At 50.9% G+C, this 24,913-nt stretch overlaps 2 protein-coding genes across 2 annotated transcripts; both read right to left on the minus strand.

Moving 5' to 3' along the window:
- Positions 1–293: 293 nt before the first annotated feature.
- ESYT1 (extended synaptotagmin 1) lies at positions 294–15,663 on the minus strand. Its single transcript, XM_080658974.1, has 31 exons — positions 14,955–15,663; positions 13,378–13,419; positions 13,058–13,192; positions 12,859–12,932; positions 12,669–12,741; positions 12,434–12,523; positions 12,226–12,281; positions 11,736–11,859; positions 11,472–11,648; positions 11,269–11,351; positions 10,457–10,505; positions 10,242–10,328; positions 10,050–10,142; positions 9,764–9,835; positions 9,421–9,507; positions 7,505–7,654; positions 7,054–7,200; positions 6,753–6,929; positions 6,513–6,595; positions 6,353–6,401; positions 6,156–6,245; positions 5,944–6,039; positions 5,562–5,633; positions 5,382–5,468; positions 2,965–3,105; positions 2,691–2,845; positions 2,487–2,585; positions 2,271–2,402; positions 2,086–2,191; positions 1,837–1,886; positions 294–1,129 (listed from the first exon to the last, which is right to left on the minus strand). Exons 1-31 carry the CDS (start codon positions 15,342–15,344, stop codon positions 1,090–1,092), a joined length of 3,306 nt encoding a protein of 1,101 aa, XP_080515100.1. The 5' UTR covers positions 15,345–15,663; the 3' UTR covers positions 294–1,089.
- Positions 15,664–19,420: 3,757 nt separating this feature from the next.
- Positions 19,421–24,708, minus strand: ZC3H10 (zinc finger CCCH-type containing 10). Its single transcript, XM_080662085.1, has 3 exons — positions 24,645–24,708; positions 23,818–23,881; positions 19,421–22,381 (listed from the first exon to the last, which is right to left on the minus strand). Exon 3 carries the CDS (start codon positions 22,324–22,326, stop codon positions 21,019–21,021), a length of 1,308 nt encoding a protein of 435 aa, XP_080518211.1. The 5' UTR covers positions 22,327–22,381; positions 23,818–23,881; positions 24,645–24,708; the 3' UTR covers positions 19,421–21,018.
- Positions 24,709–24,913: the final 205 nt, after the last annotated feature.

Here is a 24,913-nt window from a genome sequence, read left to right on the forward strand (position 1 = left end):
TGAATCCCTTTCCTGGAAAGCCCATGAGATAATGGTCAGCAGACAAGTTGGGTGGGTAACACACTTCATCACAGTGACAGGGAATGAATCTCACCAGAAACTCAGCAGCAGCTACTACATACAGGTCCCTTGACCATTCTCAACAGAAACATTCTTGGTGGCTGCAACCACAATAGGTTCTGACCATTAAGTAAACTGACATGATTTGTAGACTTGAATAAAGGCTTTTGACACTTGGAATAAGCATCTAACAGGTAGGCTGGATTCCCTGTCCTTAAGGAAAAGAGCCACGGCTGGATTGAATATAATGTTTAATGTAAGATACAGTGAATTGGCAGAGCTGGTACAAAATGACGAGATTCAATCCTAGTCAGTGAGTCAGCAGCCTAGGCATCTAGAAAAACATGGGCCTGCTGTTCTGAGTCCTCCAAGGCCCTTGGCTAGAGGCTCGCAGAGTGCTACCTGCTACCTGAAGGCGTGGGTAGAAGCCAAGCGTTCCCAGTTCCCAAAGAGGAATCGGGAGACTGGCTGGCCCCGTCATCGCAGCAGGTATAACGTTCAGGACAGGCTTGAGGGAAGTGGGGTCAGAAATGCACATGGGACTGGGTTGCTATCCATGTGCTACATGCAGCGGTCCGAGAGGCTCAGAACTTGAGTGGTCAGCCTATCCACTTTCCTACCCGTGTGCTTCCCTTCCTGTTTACAATAGGGAAGAAGACCATCCAATTAAAGATAAAAGGTCTTTCTAAAAATGTGTTTGGCATAAGCTAGTGCCACTGCTAGTGCTGCCAGTGGCCAGGCACAGGTACAGAAGGCCCTGAGGAGTTGGATGGAAAGGAGACTTTGCAGGCAGAGCAGGAAATAGCCAGCTCAGGTCCCTGCCTCAGGAGCCCAGGAGGATAAAGGCCGTGCAGTAAAGAAAGGGTTCCCCTCTTTGGTCAGGCAAAGGCCCTAGCAAGGACCTGGGAGGTATGAGGGCTGAGGGGCACAGGCTCTGCCTCAGGCCCTAGCTTTTGGCTCATCACATTGAGGCGGTGATGCAGCAGGAGGCGAGGCAGAGACAGCAGTGAGGCTGTTAATCCCCTGCTCCTAGGAGCTGCCTTTGTCCTTGTCATCCATGAGGTCATACCTGTGGGAGCAAGCAGAGAATACTCAGGCATAAAGTTGACTCTTGTTCTGGCCAGTGTTGTCCAGTGGCCGGAGCATTGGCCCATGTACTGATGGGTCTCGGGTTCAATTTCTGGTCAAGGGCTCATGCCTGAGTTGCAGGTTTGATCTCCTGCCCCAGTTGGGGCACGTGTGGGAGGTAGCAGATTGATGTGTCTCTCTCACATCAATGTTTCTCTCTCTACCTCTTTCTCTCCCCCTCCCATCCTCCTTTCCACTCTCTCTAAAATAATCAATGGAAAAAATATCCTCAGGTGAAGATTAACAAAAACAAGCAAACAAACAAAAAGTTGACTCTTGCCTGACCGGTTTGGCTCAGCGGATAGAGCGTCAGCCTGCGGACTGAAAGGTCCCAGGTTTGATTCCAGTCAAGGGCATGTACCTTGGTTGTGGGCACATCCCCAGTAGGAGGTATGCAGGAGGCAGCTGATATAGATGTTTCTCTCTCATCAATGTTTCTAACTCTCTCTCCCTCTCCCTTCCTCTCTGTGAAAAATCAATAAAATATATATATATTAAGAAAAAAGTTGACTCTTGTGTCTACTTAGAAATGAGATACGATCTAAGAGCTTTTTGGTTCTCGGCTCAGTTTGCAACCTTTTTTCCCTTCCTATTTGGGATTTCTCCTACTTAATATTTGGGCCCATCCCCCACCCGTCAGATACTCACCACCGGGCCGCACCCTGGGAAAGGTCTATTTCAGCGAGGTCCAACTGCACCTGTGTTGGAGGATGGTAAAGGCAAGATGTTATTTTGATAGCTCCAAAGACTACGTCCCATCACCACACTTCCTGTCCCAAACCAGTGCAGAGGTGATTGGGTGACCTATCAAGTAATGTCACTTGGAGTGGGGACTACAGCCTTGATACTAGCAGCTTCTCACTCTCACCTTTGCTCAGCCCATGACCACACTCTTACCTTTCCCAGCAGCTCTCGCTCTCTTGACATGAAGGAAGAATTAGACTTCACAGACACATCCAGCTTTCGCCGGAGGGCCTCATCCAGGGGCAGTTCCCATTCGAACCTGGGGAGGGTACTGGGTATTAGGGGCAGGTGTCCTTCTCAAGCCTGCCATCTCTCCACCTGAATGCCCACAGACTGACCGTTCATTGAATTCAGGATTTAGGGTCCTCTTCTTCTGTGAGGTCTTCCTCTTGGTGCCCCGGTTCTTGTCTGGGTGTAGCAACAGTGACACATAGGGGTCAGGGGGATCCCGTCCATTCTGTCGAAGGGACCTGCAACAGGAGGATGAAGGTGATCAGGCCACACAAGCGGGGGGAACGGAGAGAACTTGGAGGACCTGACGGATGGGGTCTCACCGGCAACTGTGAACGATGCTGATCAGCTTTCGATCTTCACTGTAGTACCAAACAGTTAGTTTCACCTGGCCCAGAGGCCCGGCTGGAGCCTCCAGGGGACTGTGGAGAGATGGAGATAGGTCTGGGAGAAGGCAGTGCCTAGGGAACCTGTAGCTCAGCCTTTATATTCCTGATGCACCCCATCTTCCCACCCCAGGCCTTCACCTGTCACCATGGGTCAGGCGCTGCCGGAGCTCCGGGGCTGAGGAGTTGGCGTGAGGCAGGCCCCCCCAGGGCTCCAGTTCTTCACTCACAGATGAGGAGCTGTAGCTGTGGCTGTGGCTATGAGCTTCCACTCCCGAGTGCTGGGACACCAGGATCTAGGAGGTCAAGAAAGCTGTGAGCTGGGCAGAGTTCTGCTCCACTAACTTGCTATGATGATGCAGCCCTCTGTTCCCGCCCCCCCTCCCCTTCCTGCCCACCGATGCCTGGCACTCACCCCCAGCTGTGCTCTCAGTAGCACCTGCCCTTGACCATTGTTGAGTGTAAACCAGCGGTCCACGCAGAGCTGGTCAGCCCCAAGGAGCTCCGAGAGGGGCAGGGATAATGAGCCCAACGCACCAGTCCCCTCACCCCGAACCTGTGGAGCAACATCACTGTGATCAAAAGATAAAGGATTAAATCCTAGGGTTCCAGGTCCAAACGCTTGGACTCGGCTGGTTTTGGTGAGAGACTCCCTTTTGTGAAGGATAAGGAAGTCCTGGTAACAGCTGTAGGTCCCACCACCTCCCTTCCTTTCTTAACCAGAGTAGATAATACTATCTTTACTTCCCAAGCTTTTACAAATTATACCAGTCATCCCTGCACAGGGAGGAGAAAAGAACAGTAAAAACTGAATTACATTTAAAGTAAACGTTTTCTGCCCATCCTATCCCTATTTTCATACTCCAAATATTGACAACATTCAAAACCTTCCAGTTTCCTTTGTTCAAACATAATTCTAATTAATATGCCTATATCTCTACTTCATGATTTGCCAACTTTGGTACCCACTGATTCCCTGCTAGCTAAGATGAGGAACTGAGCTCATTTAAATCTCTACCTCTGCTCGTGTTGTTAATAGTTACATTATTTTTCTATCAACTTTCGAAGGTATCTGATTACTCCATCAGAGGAGGAAGTCAGCTCTCCTATATGACCTTTCACCTTCCCTGTCCCTACCCTCCCATACCTCTTCACATTTTGTTCACCCTTCAACCCACTGATATCTAGTTTCTACTCCATTTATCCCACTGAAGTTGCTGCGATAATCAGTGACCTAGTTTTCAAAGTCAATGAATAATTTTTAATAATCTAATTTTACCTCTCAGCAACATCTGGCCACTTCCTGTCTTTTGAAACACTCTCCTTTTGGTCTCTCTCACCCACTCTTTCCTGGTGAGTGTCCCACTGCCCTGGCCACACTTCAGGCCTTTTGAAGAGCTCTTACTCCTCCATCTGCCCTTTCGCTGTTACAGGGCCCAGCATGCCCATCCTTCATCTTTTCATAGACACCTTAAGATGTCCTACACACTCATGCTGACAGTTGCCACCTGTTGCTTGCTCATGATGCTCAAAGAAGAAGGAAGGGGAAGAACATCAGAACAGGCCATAGATCTACCTCCTGGATGGCTCTGAGATCTCCAATTAAAAAACTCCTCCAGCCCTAGCTGGTTTGGCTCAGTGAATAGAGCATCAGCCTGCGGACTGAAGGGTCCCAGGTTCGATTCCAGTCAAGGGCACATGCCTGGGTTGCGGGCTTGATCCCCATTGGGCGACGTGCAGGAGGCAGCCAATCAATGGTTCTCTCTCATCATTGATGTTTCTATCTTTCCCTTTCCCTTCCTCTCTGAAATCAATAAAGGTATATTTTTTAAAAATTTAAAAAACAGCCCTGGCTGGTTTGGCTCAGTGGATAGAGCGTCGGCCTGTGGACTGATGGGTCCCAGGTTCGATTCCGGTCGGGGGCATGTGCCTTGGTTGCGGGCACATCCCCAGTGGGAGGTGTGCAGGGGGCAGCTGATCGATGTTTCTCTCTCATCGATGTTTCTAACTCTCTATCCCTCTCCCTTCCTCTCTGTAAAAAATCAATAAAATATATTTAAAAAACAAAACAAAAAAACCCACAAAAACTCCTCCTTTGTGCGTTCCCTATGTTGTCAATGGCACCTTCATCTGTCCAGCCACCCATGCTAAAACACCACAAGTTAGCATGGAGGCTGTTCCTTGCTCCTCCTTCCCCCTCCATGTCAAAACCACCACCACATACCATCCGGCCTCTGTCATTTCCTGCTTCAGTTACTCTAATTTCTTAACTGGTCTACCTGTCTCCAGGGTTGTCCATTCTTTATCCTGCTCCTCAAGTACAAATCTGGATATGTCACCTATCATTCCTTCACATGTTTCCCTATACCTTTAGGGTAAAATCCAAATTCTTAGCATAACATTCAACAGCCCCCATGATCTTGCTCCCTGCCTGCCGCCCTAGTCTATAATCTGCCTTCTTTCTCCTCCAGTCTTTTCTCAGACTGAAGAGTTTTCCTGGCCAGGGCCTATTTATCCTTCAGCTCAGGGGACATCCAAGGCTGCCTTTCTTACTGCCTCCCCTTTCCCCCTAGACTGAGTTAGAACCCATCTTTTCCCCCCATAGTGCCTTTTAGTTCAGCAGTTATCAGTCTGGAAGTATTCTCTGGTTATTTTTCTTCCAAAAGAGAGTGTGAGCTCCATAAAGATAAGACCTAGACCTTTTACCTCTAAAGGCCCTGCGCCCAGAGGCTCCATAACTCAGGGGTGAGGACACTGGTCTCAAAATGCCCTGTGGCTGTGCCTGAGTCATCATGGGAATCTGCAAACTTCTGTAGAAAGGATTCACGGTACCTGCAACTCCAGGCTCTCAGTGTTCGGTTTCCTGATGAGAAAGGAGGCATACTCGTCCCAGATGGGGGCTGACGTTTGGGAAACAGTCTGGTGGAGATGAGGGGGAATGAGCAGTGGTTGGTAGCCTCTCCTCGACTCCTCTTATCCCCCCTTTCTCGTCCCTGCAGCATTTCCCAATACCTTCGTTTTATGAGAGGTATCTCCCACGGTGATAGTAGCATAAGGGCTGGGAGGCTTGGTACCTTTTCGGAGCTAGAAAGAGAATATTGTGTTAAATATTAAATATTTAGTATTTAATATAAATATTAAAAATTGTCTTAAATTGGGAGCAAGCCAAGCAGATTCCCCCCTCCTCTCACAAGTTATATCCATAGCCAGAAGTCATGTCCCTGTTATCACTAACAGCCACCACCCTCCTTGGACAGACAATTCTTCCTACCCAGCGCCACCCTGGGAAAGAGAGGAATTTAGAATTTACTGTTATTCCAAATACACCAGGAGCATCCAAACCTGAGGGAGGCGGGAGGAGGGCCGGGAGCTACGGGGCGTGGGGAGATCTCACCGGAAGGTCGTCAGCTCGCTCCACATAGACGGACAGCAGGGCTGCAGCCAGTTCTCCACTCTTCTGCGTCTGGATCAAACTGTTCACCTGCAGCACCTGGGGGTTGGGGAGTGGTGACTAAATCCTGGGCCGGGCGCATGCCTTAAAATCAGATGGAAGTGTTCATCTTGACCCATCCGGGGCCCCTTCCTTCCTCCCGCAGCCTTCCTTACCTCCTCTAACTCAGCAGCAATGGGACGGGGGGTCAGACGCTCCAGACGCAAGTGCAGGCGGCCAGATGGGACGTCCTCCAGGGTCAGCCACTGCGGTAGTGGGCAGGGTTAAAATTCGCAGGTGTCGGGACAGGGGGACTGAGAATGAGACATGGGTCAAGATCAGGAGGGACTGCTAATTCTAACTCCATGCTCACCTCATCAAGGAAGCCACTGTTTAGGACTGCGGTGAGGCTCACTTTACACCTGTGGAAAAGGTAAGCCAAGAGGTCAGCGCCAAGCCTCTGTCTCCCGGAGGCCAGACTTCCAAGGCCTACAGAGGCCCAGCCTGTCTCCCCTGCTGGGCTCCTCTCTCACCTGCCCAGAAAGTCATCCTTGTCCAGGTCCTTGTCAAAAACCTCAACCCCTAGCTCCTGGCCTGGAATCGATGTGACAATCACCTAGTGGGAGAAAACGGTGCAGACAAAAGGGGATTCTTCTCCAAATGACTGGAACCTCTCCATCCAGTCCACGGAACCCAGAGCTTTGTGGGCCACTCTCAGAGATGGGGGAAGAATGCGGCAGGACTGGGAGGAGTCCTAGCTACTCAATTCTGACCTCAAAAACCTCGTTCCAACGGGGATTGAGATCCTCCCGCACAACACGGCTCCGGAAGCTCCGTCCTGCCAGCTTCAGTTTGACATAGGGGTCTGACTTGCCCTTCACTAATCCGCCCAGGAAACGGTCTTTGGCAATCAGGTCCTGGGCCTCTAATACATGGATCCGAAGAACATTCTGCAAAAAGGGATGGAGGCACCAGATGGCAGTCAGAGAAAATCCTGTCAGAACCAGCCCCAAACAGGCTTTGCACACAGAGGGTGGGCACACGGACCCCATTCCTTTCCAAATAGAGACTCACCTCAGTCCCAAAGTGACTGTCAGGAGTTGTGTGACGGGGTCGAGGTGGGGCATCCACACTGCTGCCCGTCTGGGGACTCTCACTGTCCAGGTCTGAAGCACCAGGTGCAGCGGGGAAGCGTACTTCTGATGAATCCAAGTACAAGATCTAGGAGGGTAGGGTTATTGTCGAATCAAAGAAGTGCAGCTAGCCCCCAGCAGGCAGGTCTGTGGGGACGGGGGGCAGAGCGGGGGCTATAATGGGGAAACCAGGTCCCATCTTTCTGGGCTCATCTCTATGGGGTTCCCTCCACACCTATCCTATTCAGACACCATGTCTTCCCCCAGACAGATTTACAAACATTCTTTGTGTTTGTGCTAGGTGTTTCCACATATACCAGCTCATTTAATCCTAGAGGACGCCCCCACCCCTTACTCCTTCCACACCCTCAGCACCTCCTCCGTCTCCATACCCTCATAACCAGTTTCATGTAGAGCCTGGAGCTTGGGCCAGAGCCGCTGAGCTGGAACCACTGGTCCAGGGTGAGTTCAGAGGCAGTCAGCAGGCGAGCCAGAGGCAGGGTCAGTGCCCCTAACGTCACTGCCCTGGAGTCGTCCTTCACCTGCAGGCGCAGGAGGAAATGCAGTGAAGAGACACGAGGGAAAAGGGAGGCCCCCTGGGAATTATATGGCAACACCTCCATTCTCTCTGTGCCAATCACAGACCTTTTGCTCTGCTCTGGGCCATCTTTTCACAGTCCTTTGCCCACTCCATGCCCCTTCTGCCTGTGCTCATTCTGTTCCCATTACCTGGAACGTTCTCATTCTCCTCTCTGCCTATTTAAATCCTACTTATCCTTCAAGGCCCACATAAAATCCTACTTCCTTCACAGAATCTTCAGTTATTCCAGCCTCTGTACCTTTCTCTGGCCATCCTTAGCCCTACACTATGGTTATTTTACTCCCACTATTCAGTATTTAACCCTCCTTGGGGGACTTCACGTGTGTATGTCTTGTCTATGGAACTAGCTAGCAGGCTTCATGAAGGCAGGCACTCTTTCATGCCTTTCCTGTGAACTTTCAAATACGAGGTACCTAGCCCGGCTGAGTGACCCGGGTGACTCAGTTGCTTAGAGCATCATCCTGATATGCCAAGGCTGTGGGTCCACCCCAGTCAAAAAAAAAAATGTTTTTTAAAATACATATTTTTATTGATTTCAGAGAGGAGAGGGAGGTAGAGATAGAAACATGAATGATGAGAGAGAACCAAAGATCAGCTGCCTTCTGCAGCTGGGGATCGAGCCCACAACCCAAGCATGTGCCCCTGACTGGAATCGAACTCGGGACCCTCCAGTCCCACAGGCCAACGCTCTATCCACTGAGCCAAACCACCTAGGGCATTTTTTTTAAGTGCCCTGGCTGGTGTGGCTCAGTTGGTTGAGCATCGTTCCATACACTGAAAGGTCACCCGTTCGATTCCTGGTCAGGGAACAAGCCCAGGTTGCAGGTTCAGGAAGCAACCAGTCAATGTGTCTCTCTCACATTAATGTTTCGCCCGCCTACCCCGCCACCTCTCTCTCTGTCTCTCCCCCTCCCTCCCTTAATCCCTTCCACTCTGTCTAAAAATCAATGGAAAAAATATGCTCAGGTGAAGATTAACAACAAACAATAATAATACTAGGTACCTTATAGATAATCAATATGTTCTTTGTTTTTAATTCAAGCACAATTTACAAATTTACATACCATAAAAATCACTCATTTTAAGTGTACAATTCTCAGTTACAAAAAACTTGAGGCCCAGTGCATGAAAATTCATGCACTGGAGGGGGGCGTCCCTCAGCCCGGCCCACCCCCTCAGGGGCGGGAGGCGATCCAGCGATCAGGGGAAGGCAACGCCCCCATCACACCTCTGCTGCTGCCACTGCCGACAGCGCAAGCCTCGGCCGGCCCTGGTTACCTGAGCCTCAGGCAGCCCTGGGCAGCTGTGGGGCTGAGGGAACTGGGGGACTCCGGAGGCAGGTGCATGGAGCAGCTGGACCCGCCTGGGACCAGGCCTGGCTGTGCTGCGCGCCTGCTGCCCTGGTGGGGCGGAGGGGACTGGGCACCGCCATCTTGTGGCTGTGGGTGCCGCCATTTTTGAGGGCATGGCAGTCAATTAGCATATTCCCTCCTTACTGGCTGTGGGGCACCTCCATCTTTGTGAGGGTGTGACAGTCAATTAGCATATTCCCTCTTTAGTAGATAGGATGATTCTAGATATAATGGGGAACAGAAGAGAGTAGAGGAGGTAGAATCTAGCTAGATGGATTAAAAATAGAGATCAAAGGAGAACATGCAGAGAAGAAATGGTACAGATCTGAGGAGGCAGAACAGATGATTGTCTCACCTGTACATCGAGCTCCTGGCTCTGAGGGTCCTGCAGGAAGAACCGGAAGGCCTCCTCCCATACTGGGCAGTTGTTGTTGTAGACAGCCTACAGATGTACAGGATTAAGGGTACAGGCCACAACTTTTATGTGGCCTGTACCCTTACATTTTTAAGGGTACAGCCACATAATAAACCACCCCAATGAAATTTTTTTAAAAGGTACATGTCACAGTACCATTCCTGTTTCTCAAGAAAGCCCTTGCCGTTATAGTCTTTCCAAAGGTGAAACTTTATCCCAAGAACAGGCCTCCCCCCAACCTCACATACAAATGACACTTCCCACAATGCTCTCCTGGCCTCACCTTGCTCTCCCGGGTCACATCCTGAACTGACAGTTGTACCATGGGGTTGGGTTCTTTGTTCCCCTTCTTCAGCTGTGGGAGGTAGAATTCAGAAGTCGGGTGTTTTTGTTTCAGTGAAGGAAGGTGGGCTCTCATCAGGAGCTCTTCTATGAGATGGCTCTAATCCCCCCTGGAACCCTGTGTTACATGATGCTACTTCTGGAGCAAAGTAGGCAGGGGCAAGGGAAGGGGTGGGAATGCTACATGCCAGGCTCCCTGTTCACCTGCTCTCAGAAGCCACACTCACAGGGAGATCCTGGGCCCGATCCAGATAGACAACCAAGATGGCAGCTGATGGGGGGTCTGGTCGGGAGGAGACGCCTCGATTCCACTGCAGGACCTGCAGGGGTGGCAGCAGTCAGAACTTAGTCCCCGCAGTTCCCCATACTTGCAGATGACCGTTTCTCCCCTGCCATCGTCCTGCTTCCATGGTGGTTACCTGCTCCAGTTTTTGTGCATCTGGCAGAAGTGACAGCCATTCTAGCTTTAAGTGGACTTGGCCTTGCCCGCCTTGCAGAGGGAACCACTGAGGGAAGTGGAAGAAAGCGAGGCGTAGTTGAGATCAGATAGCCGCCGGCCTCTTCCCCACCAATGTAGCAACTTTTGTCTGCTATGTGGGTGAGACCACCCCACCTTCCTCTTTTCTTAACTTACATCATCCAGGACTCCAGCCTGTAACACCTTCCCTACATCCAGCTTCATTCTGGGAGAGGGCAGTGAGAGGGAGAAAGGGGAGGGCCGTGATTAGTAGCATGTCACTGGCCCTCCACTCACTGACCCAGAAATAACTGGCAGATCTGACTCCCTTCTCCTTATACTCAGGAGAGGATTGTGTGTGCACACGCACACATGCATGTGCCTGTGTGTGGGTGGGGGTAAGGGATGGGAGGTTGGGAAGGAAAACGATACACAATTCCCAGGCCTGGGAAAGGATTATAATTAGCCCTAGATGGTTTGGCTCAGTGGATAGAGCATTGGCCTGTGGATTGAAGGGTCCTGGGTTCGATTCCAGTCGGCGGCAAATGCCCAGGTTGCGGGCTCAATGCCCAGTGGGCGTGCAGGAGGCAGCCGATTAATAATTCTCATCATTGATATTTCTGTCTCTCCCTCTCCCTTCCTCTCTGAAACCAATAAAAATATTTTAAAAATCTTTTAAAGAAAAGGACTGCCCTAACCGGTTTGGCTCAGTGGATAGAGCGTCGGTCGACCTGTGGACTGAAAGGTCCCAGGTTTGATTCCTGTCAAGGGCATGTATCTTGGTTGCGGGCACATCCCCAGTAGGGGGCGTGCAGGAGGCAGCTCATCGATGTTTCTCTCTCATTGATGTTTCTAACTCTCTATCTCTCTCCCTTCCTCTCTGTAAAAAATCAATAAAATATATTTTTTAAAAAAGAAAAGGACTATAATTACCTTTGTGACCCTGCTAGCACTGGGGCTTTAGAATCCTAACATAGGCAGAGTCTCACCTGCCCAGAAAGTCATCTTTGTCTGGATCCTTGTCAAACACCTCCACCTCAACCTCCTGGCCGGGGACCTCATGTACTATCACCTGAAGAACAGAGGAACAAGGGTCTCATGGGCTGCAGCTGTGAGGATCATCCATCAGTACCGTCCCTCAGCCTCCCGAGGCCTCCCCATTTCACCCAGCCCTGTTCCCCAGCTCTCCCACCTCGTAAGTCTCTCCCCACTGGGGGTTGAGTTCCTCGTCGATGACACGACTACAGAACGTCTGGGTGCCCACTCGCACAATTGCATAGGGGTCTGACTTGCCCTCAATCAGGCCCTTCACATATTTGTCCTTGGAGCTTAATCCTCGAGCAGCCAGCAGGTGAATCCGAATAATGCCCTGAGGGTAGAAATCAGATAGTGAGAAACTAAGGGCCTGGCACAGGTATCCTAAGAGAAGCATCTATTTAGGAGAGAGAGGCCATACCCTGGGAAGAGGGGAGCGCAACTGGGCCACATCATGGAGGTCAGGCACAAGGGGCACCAATAATCGGTTGGGCAATACAAGGAAGGCAGAGATGGAGTCCATGATCATGGTGTCAGAGAGCGAGCTGAATCAGGGAGCAGAAAAGGAGGTGAGGGTGGCCTCAAACTTATAAGAGCCCTGACCCCAACTATGTTTCCCACAACCAAGAGGCCTAAGCCAGAAGCAAGTCCTTCCTTGAAACTTTTTGCTACTCTCCTACCCTAATTTCCCACCTCCTGCTCTCTCCCTTCTTCACTGCCATCCCAGCTCTTCCTCTTTCTGCCCCTGTCGAACAGTCTGCAGCACTCTTCATTCTCTACCAAAATGCCTGTTCCCCACAGAAGGAAAATCATAGCATGGTACTTTTCAGGGGTATTTGTCTTGTCTCCCCAGCTCTAAACCCCCAGGCCAGGCTGCAACACTTAGCAGGTGCTCAGTAAGTCCTTGATACCTGAGTCCTGGGATATCCAACAGGTTGGTCATCCCTGTCCAGTTAATATCTAGGGTCTGGAAGAAAAGAGCGCGTGGAGGCATGGTCAGATGCACCCAGCAGCTGCCAGAATTCAGTGTTGTCAGTTCCCTCCTCCATTCCCCACAGGTGGCCCCCCTCCCCCTCCCAATCCTCTGCTTCCCCATCCTTCCTCAACATTTCTCCTTACCGGGCGTCGAATAAAGAACATTGACACAGCCCCCACAATAGGAAGGTCTCCTATGAGCGGCTCAAGAATCACCCGCAAGACACCATGCAGCTGGGACAAGAGAAGATGGAAGCCTTTCCTCAGAAAAGGCCTTCCCTCCCCACACTTCCCCTTGGTTCTTCCACCTCCCACGTCCCCACATCCGAGGAAACTTAGGGCAAAGGCTCCCTACCGGGGGCCCTGACATCTGCCCTACCTGCATGCCCTTAACTCCCGCTTTGCAGAAATATTTCTTCACTTCCACATCAATCTGTATATCGCCTACATAGCTGGGGTTGGTGAGGAAAACAAAAAGTTAGCACGAGGCAAAGTGGGGGTAGGGGCATAAAGCCTGCGTGACCAGGATCCTGTTGAATGGGAAATGGGAGAGGGGTGAGTGGTGTTACCTGATGTTCAAGTCCAGCAGGATCTGTTCTTTGTTCTGACCGGGATGAACTTTGACTCCTAGGATGCGCAATGGCTAGAGAGAGATGAATTTTTGATAGAAAGGAAGGGAAAGGGGAGGAGTATCTCAAGCTCCCCTGGACCTCCCCCGTTCCCTGTTACTTTTTCCTCCTCCCATTACTTTCCTTCTTACACACATACCTTTTCACCCAGTTCCACTCGGGTAAATGTAAATGTTTGTAAATGAGGGTTAGATCCTCGAACAGCTGGGGCCACAGTTTCAGCCAAAAGCTTCTCCATATACTGTCCCAGGAAGGGCCAGACTTGGGCCACCATCTGGGAGAAAAGGGAGCCAGTCATAGAAGAGCCCAGTCCTCCCTCAAAGGACAGGTTCCTTCAGAACCCCACCCACAGGGAGCACGGAGGACCAGGCTGGGGCTAGGACTACGTGTGGCAGAGGACGGCAGGGGGAAGGGCCCCGTTCACCACTTAGGAAAAATGAAAATGAAGACAACTCTCACCTTATTTAGCCATTCAGCCTTTTCCACATCTGGGAAGCTGACCTAGAGGGGGGAAGACAGAGAGTACTGAGCATAGCCTGTGGTTTCCTACTAAGATGCTGGGGTAGGACTGCTGAGAGAGGAAAGGAAAGCGTGACGGCCTCCTTGACAGGGTTGGGGGCACTGAGGTCTCTTTGCCAAGAGGAGCTGGGGGTGGGGTAGGCCATACTTAGCTGCTTTGTGGCTAGCTCAGGATGTGAAATGACAGCTGCTGGGGCAGAGAGGAGGAGTGAGAAGGGCACATTCTTTCTGGAGGGGGAGGTCCTGGCAAATCAGAGTTTGAGGAAGAAATTCTGGGATTGGAGAAGGCCTGGTTCCTTTGTGCAGCCTGCCCTCCTCTCTGACTGGACTTCTGTGCCAGGAATGTGAAAAGGGAAGCGGTTCCTTGAGTCAGGGAGGACCAGAAGAGCTACCAGACGTAGGCCCTGGCCTTTATTATTACTATTTTTTCTTTACTCCTTTGGGTCAGTGTGACTCTTGATGGGGAAGGGCACCTGTGCTCTTATTGGGGGAGGAGCTGGGGGAGTTGCTTCGGAAGGATTCGTTTCCAAGTGGAAGAGCAGGAGGAACAAAGGACAGTGGCTGCCTGGGCTACGTGTCCCCAGGGACCATTTCTTCCCCTCTTGCCTCTCCAGTCCTGGGCCTGGGAAACATGGCTGTGCCTGTCTAGTGTCAACTTTGATTCCTCTCTCCTGCCTGGTCCCTCTAGGCTGGCACCTCTGCTGGGAGGAGCAGGCAGGAGGGGTAAGGAGGGGCTGGGTAACGGGCTCTTCTCTGAAAGGCCAGAGAAGGCATCAGGCTCCCCACCGAAGGAGAAGGGCAAAGAGATAAGGATCTGGGCCTCAAACAAACGCAGTCCACAGTCCGGAAAAGGGTGGGGCCGGCCCGGCGGCGGAGTGAGGGCTGCGGGCACTGCAGCGGTCGCACTACCCCCCTCCCGTACCCCCGCCCTGCAGCCAGCATCCCCTGCGCTGCGGTCTGGCTGCCTGAGGGTGAAGGTGGCGACGGCCGGAGGGTCCAGCCAGGTGCAGGGGGCTCCCTCCTCTCAGTCCGTCTGGGCAGTGAGCCCGGGGCTGGGTCCCAGCGGGTCTCCGGGGATGACAGCGGGAAAAGAAAAAACCTTACAGCTTTGAAATGGGGGTCGGGGGAGCCCTGAGGACAGGAGAGCGAAGGAAACCCTCTGAGCGGCTGTGGGAATGGGGATGCCCAGGAGCAGCAAAGGCGTGAGTGGCACCAGAAGGCAGTAGGGAGGGGTTGTCCCGGAGGGAGAGCCACGGCTGCGTTAGCGCCGCTCTTGCCCAAGCGCAGAGGAAGAAGTCCTGGTCTGTGGAAGGATCGGGAGCTGGGCGTGCGAGGGGGAGGGGAGGAGAGAGTGGGCAGTCGGTCCCAAGAGAAAGGCAGGCAGCCTGCGCGCGAGAGGGGAAAGTCTAGGCGGGGCCCACCGTCCCAGGTGGGGAGCTGCCTTGGAGACGGGGATGCAGAGCCTACCGCGAGGGCCTAGAAGGGCCGTGCTGCACTGCGGCTGCGGGGTCGCTCACCCAGGCAGGGAGCTCTCGATGGCTCAGGTACAGTGTTTTCGCCGTGAGCCGCTCCTCGTCGTCCAGCAGCTGCCGCGCCACTCGGAGACTCCGTTCTTTCCCGTCGCGGACGCGGCGCCAGCCCAGGTAGAGGGCGAGGCCGAAAAGCACGAAACCCACGCTGAGCCCCATTGCCCCCGCCAGGTACACCGGCACCAGCACCAGCAGCCGCCGCCCGAACGAAGTCAGCACCGCCAGGGCCTCACCCGCCGCGCCTGGGCCGGCAGGTTGGTTTCCAGAACTCAGGTCCGGCTTTGTGTGCGCAGCGGGGGGCTGGCCAGGGGGGTCGGAGGGAGCGGAGGGCTGGTCCTGGGGGCTGGGGCTGGAGCCGTCTCCTGGGGAGCGCTCCATGGTGCCTCCTCTGGGAGGACCCTCCGGACCAGAGACCCACGGGAGGCTCCCTAATCTTCTCACTGGCTCCCCCCTAGCAAACCGTAAGTCCCTAAATAGCGAGGGACTTCAAAGCCACGCCCTTTCCTTCTGATGGTTAGGGTAAGTCCGCGCCGCAGCGACCAAGGTGGAGTCGAAATCTCGAAACCCCGCCCCTCTTCCGCCGGGAAGGGAGAGGGCTCGGGGGAGGTAGGACCTCCTCGATTGGACCAGAGTGCCAAAAGGGGAGGTCTGAGATGGCGGGAAAAGGAAGAAAGAGGCTAAAGAGCAGCCTTGGACTGGCCAGAAAGAGAAGGCGGTATGGTGTACCATTTAAACCGGAGAGGCGGGGCCAGGAGCTCCCCCACGCGGGATTGGACTGCCAGCGGTAAGGCGTCACGCAGAGCCGCACCGCCAGTTACTCTTGTTTTCGGAGAGAACTGGAGTTGAGGGCTAGTGGAGAGTCAGGATTCCCTTCCACTCCATTCGGTTTGGCAGGATTTGGCCTGCGATTCCTTACATGTTCGTTTGTCAGCTTTCCCTAGTGTTCCTATCCGAAGCACTTTCCTTCAATATGTTCTGGCTGTCCTTAAAACAGGAAAGGAAATTACCCTATTTGGAATTAAAGTGTTCCATGACTTTCCCTGCCTGTCCTGTCCTTGGTCCTCTACCTTGTCTGTGCGGTGAAACGGCAGACGCTAGAGAAAACTGGGGAATCCGAGAATTACAGAGCTGAGATAATCCTGTCTTCAGGGAAGAGGGGGGAAAGAAAGCAGGGTGAATAGGAAGTGAGCCTTCCTTTCTTTTCAGAAATCTCCAAGAGTTATTTAGTCTGTTCTAGCATAGATGGCTGATTAAAACCAAATCGGCTCCAAAAAGGGGGAGGGAGGCTCAGCTGCAGCAGAAATGATTACATTTCCAGACCCTGACAACTGACAACATGGAAATAAGAAACGAAGAGTAATGTGACAATTCCATTTCTCATTTGCCGGAGTTAGAAGATTTGGGACATAGTCATATGTAGAACTAATGCAGTTCTACATTGTATGTATAGGTTTAGGAAGGGGAAAATGCAAGGTACATTGCTGATGACCACTACTAGTTAATCGGATTTAGAGGGTGTTGTCTGGGGACAGACACTAGACTAACTGGCCCTGGCTGGTGTGGCTCAGTTGATCCTCATCCCATGCACCAAAAGGTGGTGTGTTTGTCTCACTCAGGGCACGTATAGGGTACATACCCAGGTTGGGGTGAGGGGGTGTACAGAAGGCAACTGATCCATGTTTCTCTCTCCCTCTCCCTTCCTCTTTCTCTAAAATCAATAAACACGTATTTCTCTTTTTAAAAAATGGACTAACTGGAAGCCCTAGAAGGAAGGGTTGGTCATAAAATGGTTACTGTTTAATGCAGTATTTGTGGAGCTTGTTGTATTATACTGTTTAGTGCAACAGAGGAACTAGGGTTGATCTTTGAGGAAAGATTAGATCTGCAGCGGATACATTTTATCTGGCTCTGCAGGGCATAGATTTCATCAGGCTGTGTTTCATCAAAGCTGCTAAAACCTATTCCTGCCCAATCTTAAAAATGTCTCATGTCCCTTTTTCTACTTCTCTGAGGCTTACAGTATCTAGACTATTTCATTCAGCTTGCAGAACTACATAAGGAACAATTTTCTACTTGCCTCCTATGTCCTCCATATTCTCAGAAGTGAGCAGGTAGGAAAGGAGCTGGAGTTCGGAGGAGATATGAGTGATCTGCTCCCCAACTGATGAAGCAGAACTAGAGGAGAAAAATGGATGAAGTTCCTTATAGGGAAACCTCCCTATAAACTGAAATTTGCCAAGCACTGGAGTCCCTTAGGCTGGGAGATAGGGTGACCTATGGACGTTCTTTTTCAAACATCCCTTCTCACCTATCTAGATTATCAGACCCTCCTACTGAAGATGGTATATGGAGCACAAAAACTCATCCTAGGAAGGTCTCTTCCCCGCTGGCTCAGGGGCCAAATAATCAGCAGCTGCAATGCGGGCACCAGAGCTAGTCAACAGGGTGGGTCCCCGCCCACTGACAATTCTGCTGCCCAGGTGCCACCTGGTGGTGATAAGCAATAAAAGGTAACAGGAAAAATGATGGTCACTTTTTTAGTGTCTAAGTGAGCCAGAGTGCTGAGACTTCCTGGATTTGCAGTCGGCATTTATATGTGAACTACATTAGCCTAGGAGGCAGAGGATTGAATGTGGTCATCTGGTCCCAGCTCACAAGATGGAAGGGGCAGGGCAACAGAATTGGAGGAAATTTCCTCTGTATTATTCCTAGCAAGTTATAGCAAAGTAGTGGTCCCATTGTTGGATCGCTCTACATTAGAACTTGGCTCCACACCTCACTAGTTGTAGAACCCTGAGCCGATTAACCCTCTTTAAACCTGATTTCTCCTCTGCCAAATGGGTATGAGAATAATACCCATCATGTTGTGCCAATTAGATATTGCAAGTAAAGTGCCTTGCCTTAAATTTTAAGTACTCAATAAATATTAGCTAGAACTTCTAGAACTCCCTGTTTATTTCCTATGCAGCAAATAGGACCTTTTCCTCCACTGGGTAGCCCTTCAGATATTCCAAGTTATCTATTGGGTCTCCCCTCAGTCTTTTCTTATCAGTTTCTTTCAGCTCCTCCACTGGTTTGCCAGTGGCCTCTTTACAATCACATTGAGAAAAATGCACAATACCTTAGGAGTTGTTTCACTCACAGACACGGAAGAACTGCTATATTTACAATGCATGCCTATGGATCTGTTATCCTAGAAAGGCACCTAGAACATAGCAGGCTCTCACTATTTGTGAACTGACACATTATAAGGACAGATATTTTTTAGCCAATTGGAAGTCCTGTGTTGTCCTCTCATTGTTCCTGTGTTGTTCTCATTATTGCTACTATAGATCTCTGAATTTATTCCTCAGACAGGCTCAAGCAATTTTTTTGTTTTGTTTTTTGTTTTGGTGCCCTGACCAGGAATGGAACCTGTCACCTTTCAGTGCACAGGATGATGCATCAACGAACTCAGCCACAACGGCCAGGGCACAACCAATTTTTTAGAGGGAGGGTCGATCCAAATTGATACAAATTGACCCGTTGGATTTAGTCAATCCAAGTTACAAACACTTTCAATATTACTTAATATGTCCTTGTGTTACTGTTGATAACAGAGCCTTCCATATTTTTATACAAGTTTTTAATAAAACATACCTCTTGGGTATATCACTAGATTTCTCTAACATGAATGCACTAATCAACATTTATACATGTTCAGTTTGGATCCCACCAAACTCTACTATTAATGGAACCATAATTATTCTTTTATTTGTAATGACTTCGGAGGTGAGAAAGAGGAAAGCAGCTCCTGACATTTAGGAACTGGCCTGACACAGCTAGGCTTCAGAGTTGTTAGGGGCTGACCTGGGCTCATAGGTAGGAAATGGTGCTCTACTATTGGACACAAACTCACAAAACACCAACATAGGACAAGGGCATTCAGTGACTATCACAATTTTGTTTAAGTACAAAACAAGGTCAGTGTGCAAACCACAAGATGGCAAACATCCCTCTCATCGAGCTGAGTGACTACTGTTTCATTACCAATTACAACTTTGCTTCACTCGAGTCTGCCCTTTATCGGGATAAAATAAAGAAATCATAGAATTATCTATCCCTGCTTTTCAGAGATCACTCAATCCAGAATGAAGTCCCACTTCCTTAAACCTTCCCCCAAATCAGTTAACCAAAATGCAAGTCCTGGAACTCCTAATACCCTTTCACTTTCTAACACCACAGTTCCCCATGGCATGCTCTCTCCATCATTCCTATGAGCATTAAACCCAACTTGTTCACCTGCAGGTGTATTCCTGGTGGTCTTTAGCTGGAGGATGTTAATAAAGGACATACAATGTATAGTTTCCCAAATCTACCTCTTTAGAGATACTTGGCAAGAAGAAAGTAAAGTTAATGGGTCAGCATTTGGCTGGGATGAATTCATGTTGGTATCTATGATCACACTTGTCTTTAAATATTCATAAACCATCTCTTTTAATAATCCAAACTTGTGCCAGAAAATCAACATTTAACTTATCAATGCATGGTTTCTAAAATCCACAAACAATATTTTAGAATTTGCCCATTTTTAGTCTTTAGATTCTTTTTTTTTTTTTTTTACTGACCTTGCCTTGACCTAGCCCACCAACTCCAATCCCAGGTATATCCTGAATGATCAAACAGACAAGAGAGCAAGAGGTAGCAGGAGATAAGATGGGGGAGAACAACCCAGGATCACTGTCTCTACCCCCAAATCCACAATCCCATTAGATTAGAGACCTGAGTTGTTTCCCTGTATCAGCTATGAGCTGAGGAGGAACTGAGGTTTGGCTATTGGGGCCCTCAGCCTTGACTTTTAATTAGATTTAAAACCAATGTGGTCCTATGTGGAAGCAGGGGGAAGGAATGAATTCTGAGACTTGTATCCCCAGAACTCTCCTTTTCCCAGCACCTCCCAAGCCTTAAAGGTTTAAGGCATTGGTAACTAAGGAAGGGATAAGAGGGACATTAACTGCCATCAATAACTCAAGACAGCCATCACCACCTGCCTTGCTCTGTTTGAATAAGGGATCTGTCAATACATATTCCATTCCCATTTTCCAGCACATCCACCCTCCTTAGTACCTGCCCCCCTAAATGACCCTAGGAGCCCTGGTTACTAAGGCAACCTGGGAATAGTTCATGCAGACAGAAAGCAGAACAGATGGGACTATTTTTAAACTGGACTAGGTGGCTCCAATGCTTTTACCTCACAAAGTGCCTTCCCCAAAATCTCATCTGGTCTTCTGGGTCCCTACCCTTCTTCACTGGTCTCCATCCAACTTTATCCCAGCTCTGAGGGTGGTGGTGGTGGTGGGGGGTCTTTATCCCATTTTGGCATGACATCTATTTACTGTTCCCGTATTCCACACAGGAAATCTAAGCAAGTTTTCACTGCCTTCATTTGTTAAAAACAATTATTTTTTTATTTCTTTGGAAAGTGGTGGGCCCTGCCCTATGAATTTCCAGGCCAAGCCAAAGTAATGAATGCTCCCCTAGTCTTTGGGCTGGATTACTATGGTCCCTGCCTTGCTACAGGCCCAGGAGCAGTTATTGAACAACTCAACTACATCCCAAATTGTCTGAAGGCTCCTATTAGGCCTCCTCTTCTGGCCACCCACTTCCCAATCATTCCTAGCTTTCCCTCTGGGTACTGTTTTCTTCCAAAGCCAGTGCTGGAACCTGTGCTGTGCGGGAGAGAGGACAAGAACAGGCATGTCCCCATCTTCCCATCAGGGCACATTCAACCCCTCAGCCAGTCCTTCCTCTCTGCTGGCTTCAGTCTGCACTCCTATGCAAGCCCCCTCTGTGAGACTTAAAGATGGACAAGAGGGCCCTCATATAAGGGAGGTGAGAGAAAACCCACCAGCCCAACCCCTTCTCAGAAGTAAACTCCTCGTAGTCTCTTGTCCTAGTTCTTGAATAAGCCTTAAGACAGGGCATGGGAGGGCTAGGCGAGTGGGTGGGTAAAGGACTCCCTGGATCCCAGCCCTGGGAGCCTATAGCAGGAGAGTGTCCAGTAGTAGCCCCATCAGTGTGGCATGGCTGTGATACGCATGCTCTGGGAAGCAATGGGGTAAGTCACCATGGGAGTGGTGGTGTGGCTCATTGTGATTCCTGCCAAGGGTTGGGCCATCGATACAGCCACAGGGGCCACAGGAGCCACAGATACAGCCACAGGAGCCATGGAGACAGGTGGGGGTGCCATTCCCTGGGCAATTGTTTGAGCCAGAGCAGCTGACAGTGGCGTGATCTCTGGGTTCAAGTGTGGGGGTGGGGGTGGTGGAGCAGCAGGAGGTGCAGCATTAGTTGGGGGAGCAGCTGGAGCTCCAGCGGGGGCTACCAGTTCTTGCTGAGACACAGGCCGAGGCTGTAGAGCCTGGCTGCTGAGAGTAGTGTGAGTCTGAGCAATGCCATGGTTAAAAGTGGCAACAGTACCCACAGTGGGAGCCAGAGTCTGCTCAGTTGCTGGTGCAGTAGAGCTCAGGGTCATGACCTTGGCCTGATTGCGGAACTGGGCATTTTGTTCCAGGAGTACCTCATTGGTAGCCAGAAGGTTGCTGACCTGCTTCTTTAGCTCCTCTACCCGCTTCCTGAGCATGGCATTCTCCTCCTCTAGCAGCCTGCACTCCACCCCTCGGGGTGGAGCCAGGCTATAGTCATAAGATTCAAAATGGGGGCCATCTGGGGGACAGCATCCACCTCGCCGGCGTTTGGGACCTGGCTCATGGTCCTCAAAGCCCCTGTCAGGGAGGTCAAAGATATCATAGAGATCATGACGTCGTCCTGGGGGGACTGGGCCTGTTGAGCCCCCACCACCAGTGCCTCCTCCACCCCTAGTATCAAATTCAAAATCCCGTTGTAGATGACGGAACTTGCACTTGGCTCCTCTCTGGCAGTCACCTTTGAGAAAATCCCGGCAGATGGGGACCTCCTCCTTGCCATTCGGTAGGTCAGCTGGAGAAAGGCCCAGGCCTGCTGCGACTTTCTGCCTCAGCCGAGGGGGAAGCTCTCCTGTCTTCTTATAGCCATCCTCATCCTCCTTGGAGCCATGGATGAATCGGCAGTTTGGGCGACTACACTCCTTGTTCTGGAAGTCATGGCAGAAGATGAACTCATTTTTGCTCACCCCCAAGTTGGACACCTCACTCATGTCTGGATGGCGATATCGGCAACGCTTGCCTCGTTTGCACACATTCCTCAGGAAGTCTCTACAGATGGCATCTGAGCTGGCCCCTCCACTGCCTGGCCCTGTTCCACTGGCCTCCTCGCTGCTACCACTTCCAGGGCCTCCACCGCTGCTCCCAGTGCCGTTGGCATAGCTGTCCCGGTCAGGCATCCTGGTCCCCCCCAACTCAGGGCTTTCTTCTTTTTCTTGCCACCCTTGGTGACCACTAGGAAAGAGAAGAACTGTGTCAAACAAGAGTCCTCCAGAGAGGCCACACTCTTCCCGACTTTAGGGTAGGCAGTCCAGCAAAAGGCAGGCCAGAGGGGCAATGGCTTTGGAGATGGAGAACCTTAGGGGTGAGAATTCTGCCCAGACTGGCTGGCTTGTCAGAAGTCCCGCCCAGGCTCTTGTGCACCTGGTCTGGGACAGAATGATTCACACTTGCCTGGCTAATGGAGAAGGGAGGGAGCTGGGGGTGAAGCCATCTCATCTCACTAATGAATGCAGGCCAAGGGGGGGCAGGGATAGAATAGTACTGGATTTTATTTCCCCTTTTGAATTGACCTTATTAAAGTTGTGGAAATGAAATTAAAACCGTCAGTGTCTGAATAGGCTAGGAGGGTACTGGGAATCGTGGCCAAGATGGGCTGGTGAGCCACTAGGGCTGTGGATATGGAATGCTGGTGACAAAACTTCCCTTAACCCCTCTTCATGGGATTTCAGATAAAGGCTCTGTGAAGTATCATATCTCCAGACCCCAGGAAAGCTTGAGTGAAGAGATTTGTGTCACCACCCTGAAGGCAGTCCATAAACCTGTCATTTTTTAGTATTCCCTCCCAGCTCAATACCACTATCGACCCCAGTGTAGTCAGTTCCCTCCTCTCCATTTCAGGGGAAGAGTTCCATGGCTAGAATCTCCACTTATAGACTACCAAAGGACAAAACCTATAGACTACCGAAGAACAAAAGCAGGAAGAAGGAGTTAATTTCACAGGAACAAGTGACCTTAGTTTCCCATTCTATCCCCTCCTAACCCTCCATGGGAAGATACCACTGACATCAAACCACACCATTCCTCACCCCATAAAGATCCTCTTTATTTATAGACGCTATAAAAGCTTCTTAAGTCTCATCTTTCCCAAGAGAGCTCTGGAATGTCAGTCCACTGCCCTGGTTCTAGCCCGCCCCTCACCCTACCCCCCACAAGACTGGGAGTCCTGGCTACCATGTGTCCGACCTGGTAAACCTTTCCTAGGCAGTGTTCCGGCTCCCCCTGCTGTTCAAATAGGAAAACATCATATTGTTTCCCCTGGAGTATGTAAGGGAATCTTTCCAATTTCTCTGGCTTTGATCTCCCACAACCACCACTTGGTTGCCTTGACTTTGCCTTCAGATCTCCCTAAAATGAACTGACCAGAGGCCAACGTTACAAGAGAATCTGTAAAAGAAGAAGGGTCCTTTTCCTCCAAAGGGAGGTAGTCCCAGGATAATAGAAACAATCAAGTGGTAAAAGAGGAAATACGAACTTTTACTAAAAGGGAAATGACCTGGTGAAAATTAAATGCCATCTTTCCAAGCCTGACCCACGGTGCAAGTCCCACCAGATACAGATGATGAGATATGGTATTCCTCCCCACCCACTCTCCCAGGATTATTCGATACCTGAGGTAGCTCAGGTGAAGTCCGGGGCTCCTGAGGGTCTCCACCGCCACATCACTGCTGGGTTCTGAACAGGAACAAAACAGATACTTCGGTGGGAGAAAGGGTAAGAATGGAGGACTATGGGCTGACAGTTACAAGAAATAAGTCTGACAAAACGGCAAGAGCTCTGGGCACATCAAGATTTCCTTAGAGTTTCAACTGAACTTCACCAAAGGGAGAAGTTGCAAGTAAGAAAAGCAAAAGATAGAACTAAGTTGGAGAGCCTAGGGATGGGTTGGATAACCAGCCCTGGGTGAACAAAGGGTGAGGGGAGCCCTCCCTCAAATGGAGGATATGGGGGTCAGAGTCCGGCTTAGGGTTGGGGTTAGGAACTCCGCATGTGGAGCTGTGCAAGGGCCGCGACTGACAGTGCAGTGGGATGGATGGCAGACTAGACTTGGGGGCAGTGATTATGACGCTTCGCAACACCCGAGTTTGCGAAGTCTTAGGAGTTTCCCGCAGCATATCTTCTAGCTTGGCAGGTTCCGTGCAGTGCCACCAGAGCTCAGCCGTGGGCCAGGTGAACAGGACATTAAGTGAACACGAAGTGAAGCGGGGAGAGGAACTGCGGGTGACATCAAGCTGAGGGGATGGGCAGAGCTGTGACGTCATGGAGCTAGCGTTTGCTCGCAAAGCGAGGTCAGTTAGAAAAGGGGCTCGGCGCTGGGGCATGAGAAGAGCCAGCTCGGTCCCGGGGGGCCTTGCGTAGCCGGCCGAGCCCGGCCGCTGGGCCGGCGACGACTCCTCCCCTCCGGGCGCGGCCTCCACCTGTCTCCCGCCTCCCTCACCTGCCACCGCCGCCGTAGTTGCTGCTGCCGCCTGCCGGTCCTCTAGCTTCGACAAAGAGCCGCCCACCCAGCGGCCCTTCCGCTTCCTGCGGAAGAAATGGCGCTCTAGCCACCAGACCCGGAACTATACTCTATGGTGTGTACTGTACTTGCGCGACTAGCCGCAGGAAGTTCCCAGCAAGCTTTGCGTGTCACCATGGTAACAGGACACAGCAAAAAAACGTTTAAAAACCCGTAACGTAACGTAGGCCTAGAGGCGAGTATAGACT

The sequence above is a fragment of the Plecotus auritus genome (genome assembly GCF_963455305.1).
Source record: "Plecotus auritus genome assembly, chromosome: 3".
NCBI lineage: Eukaryota > Metazoa > Chordata > Mammalia > Chiroptera > Vespertilionidae > Plecotus > Plecotus auritus.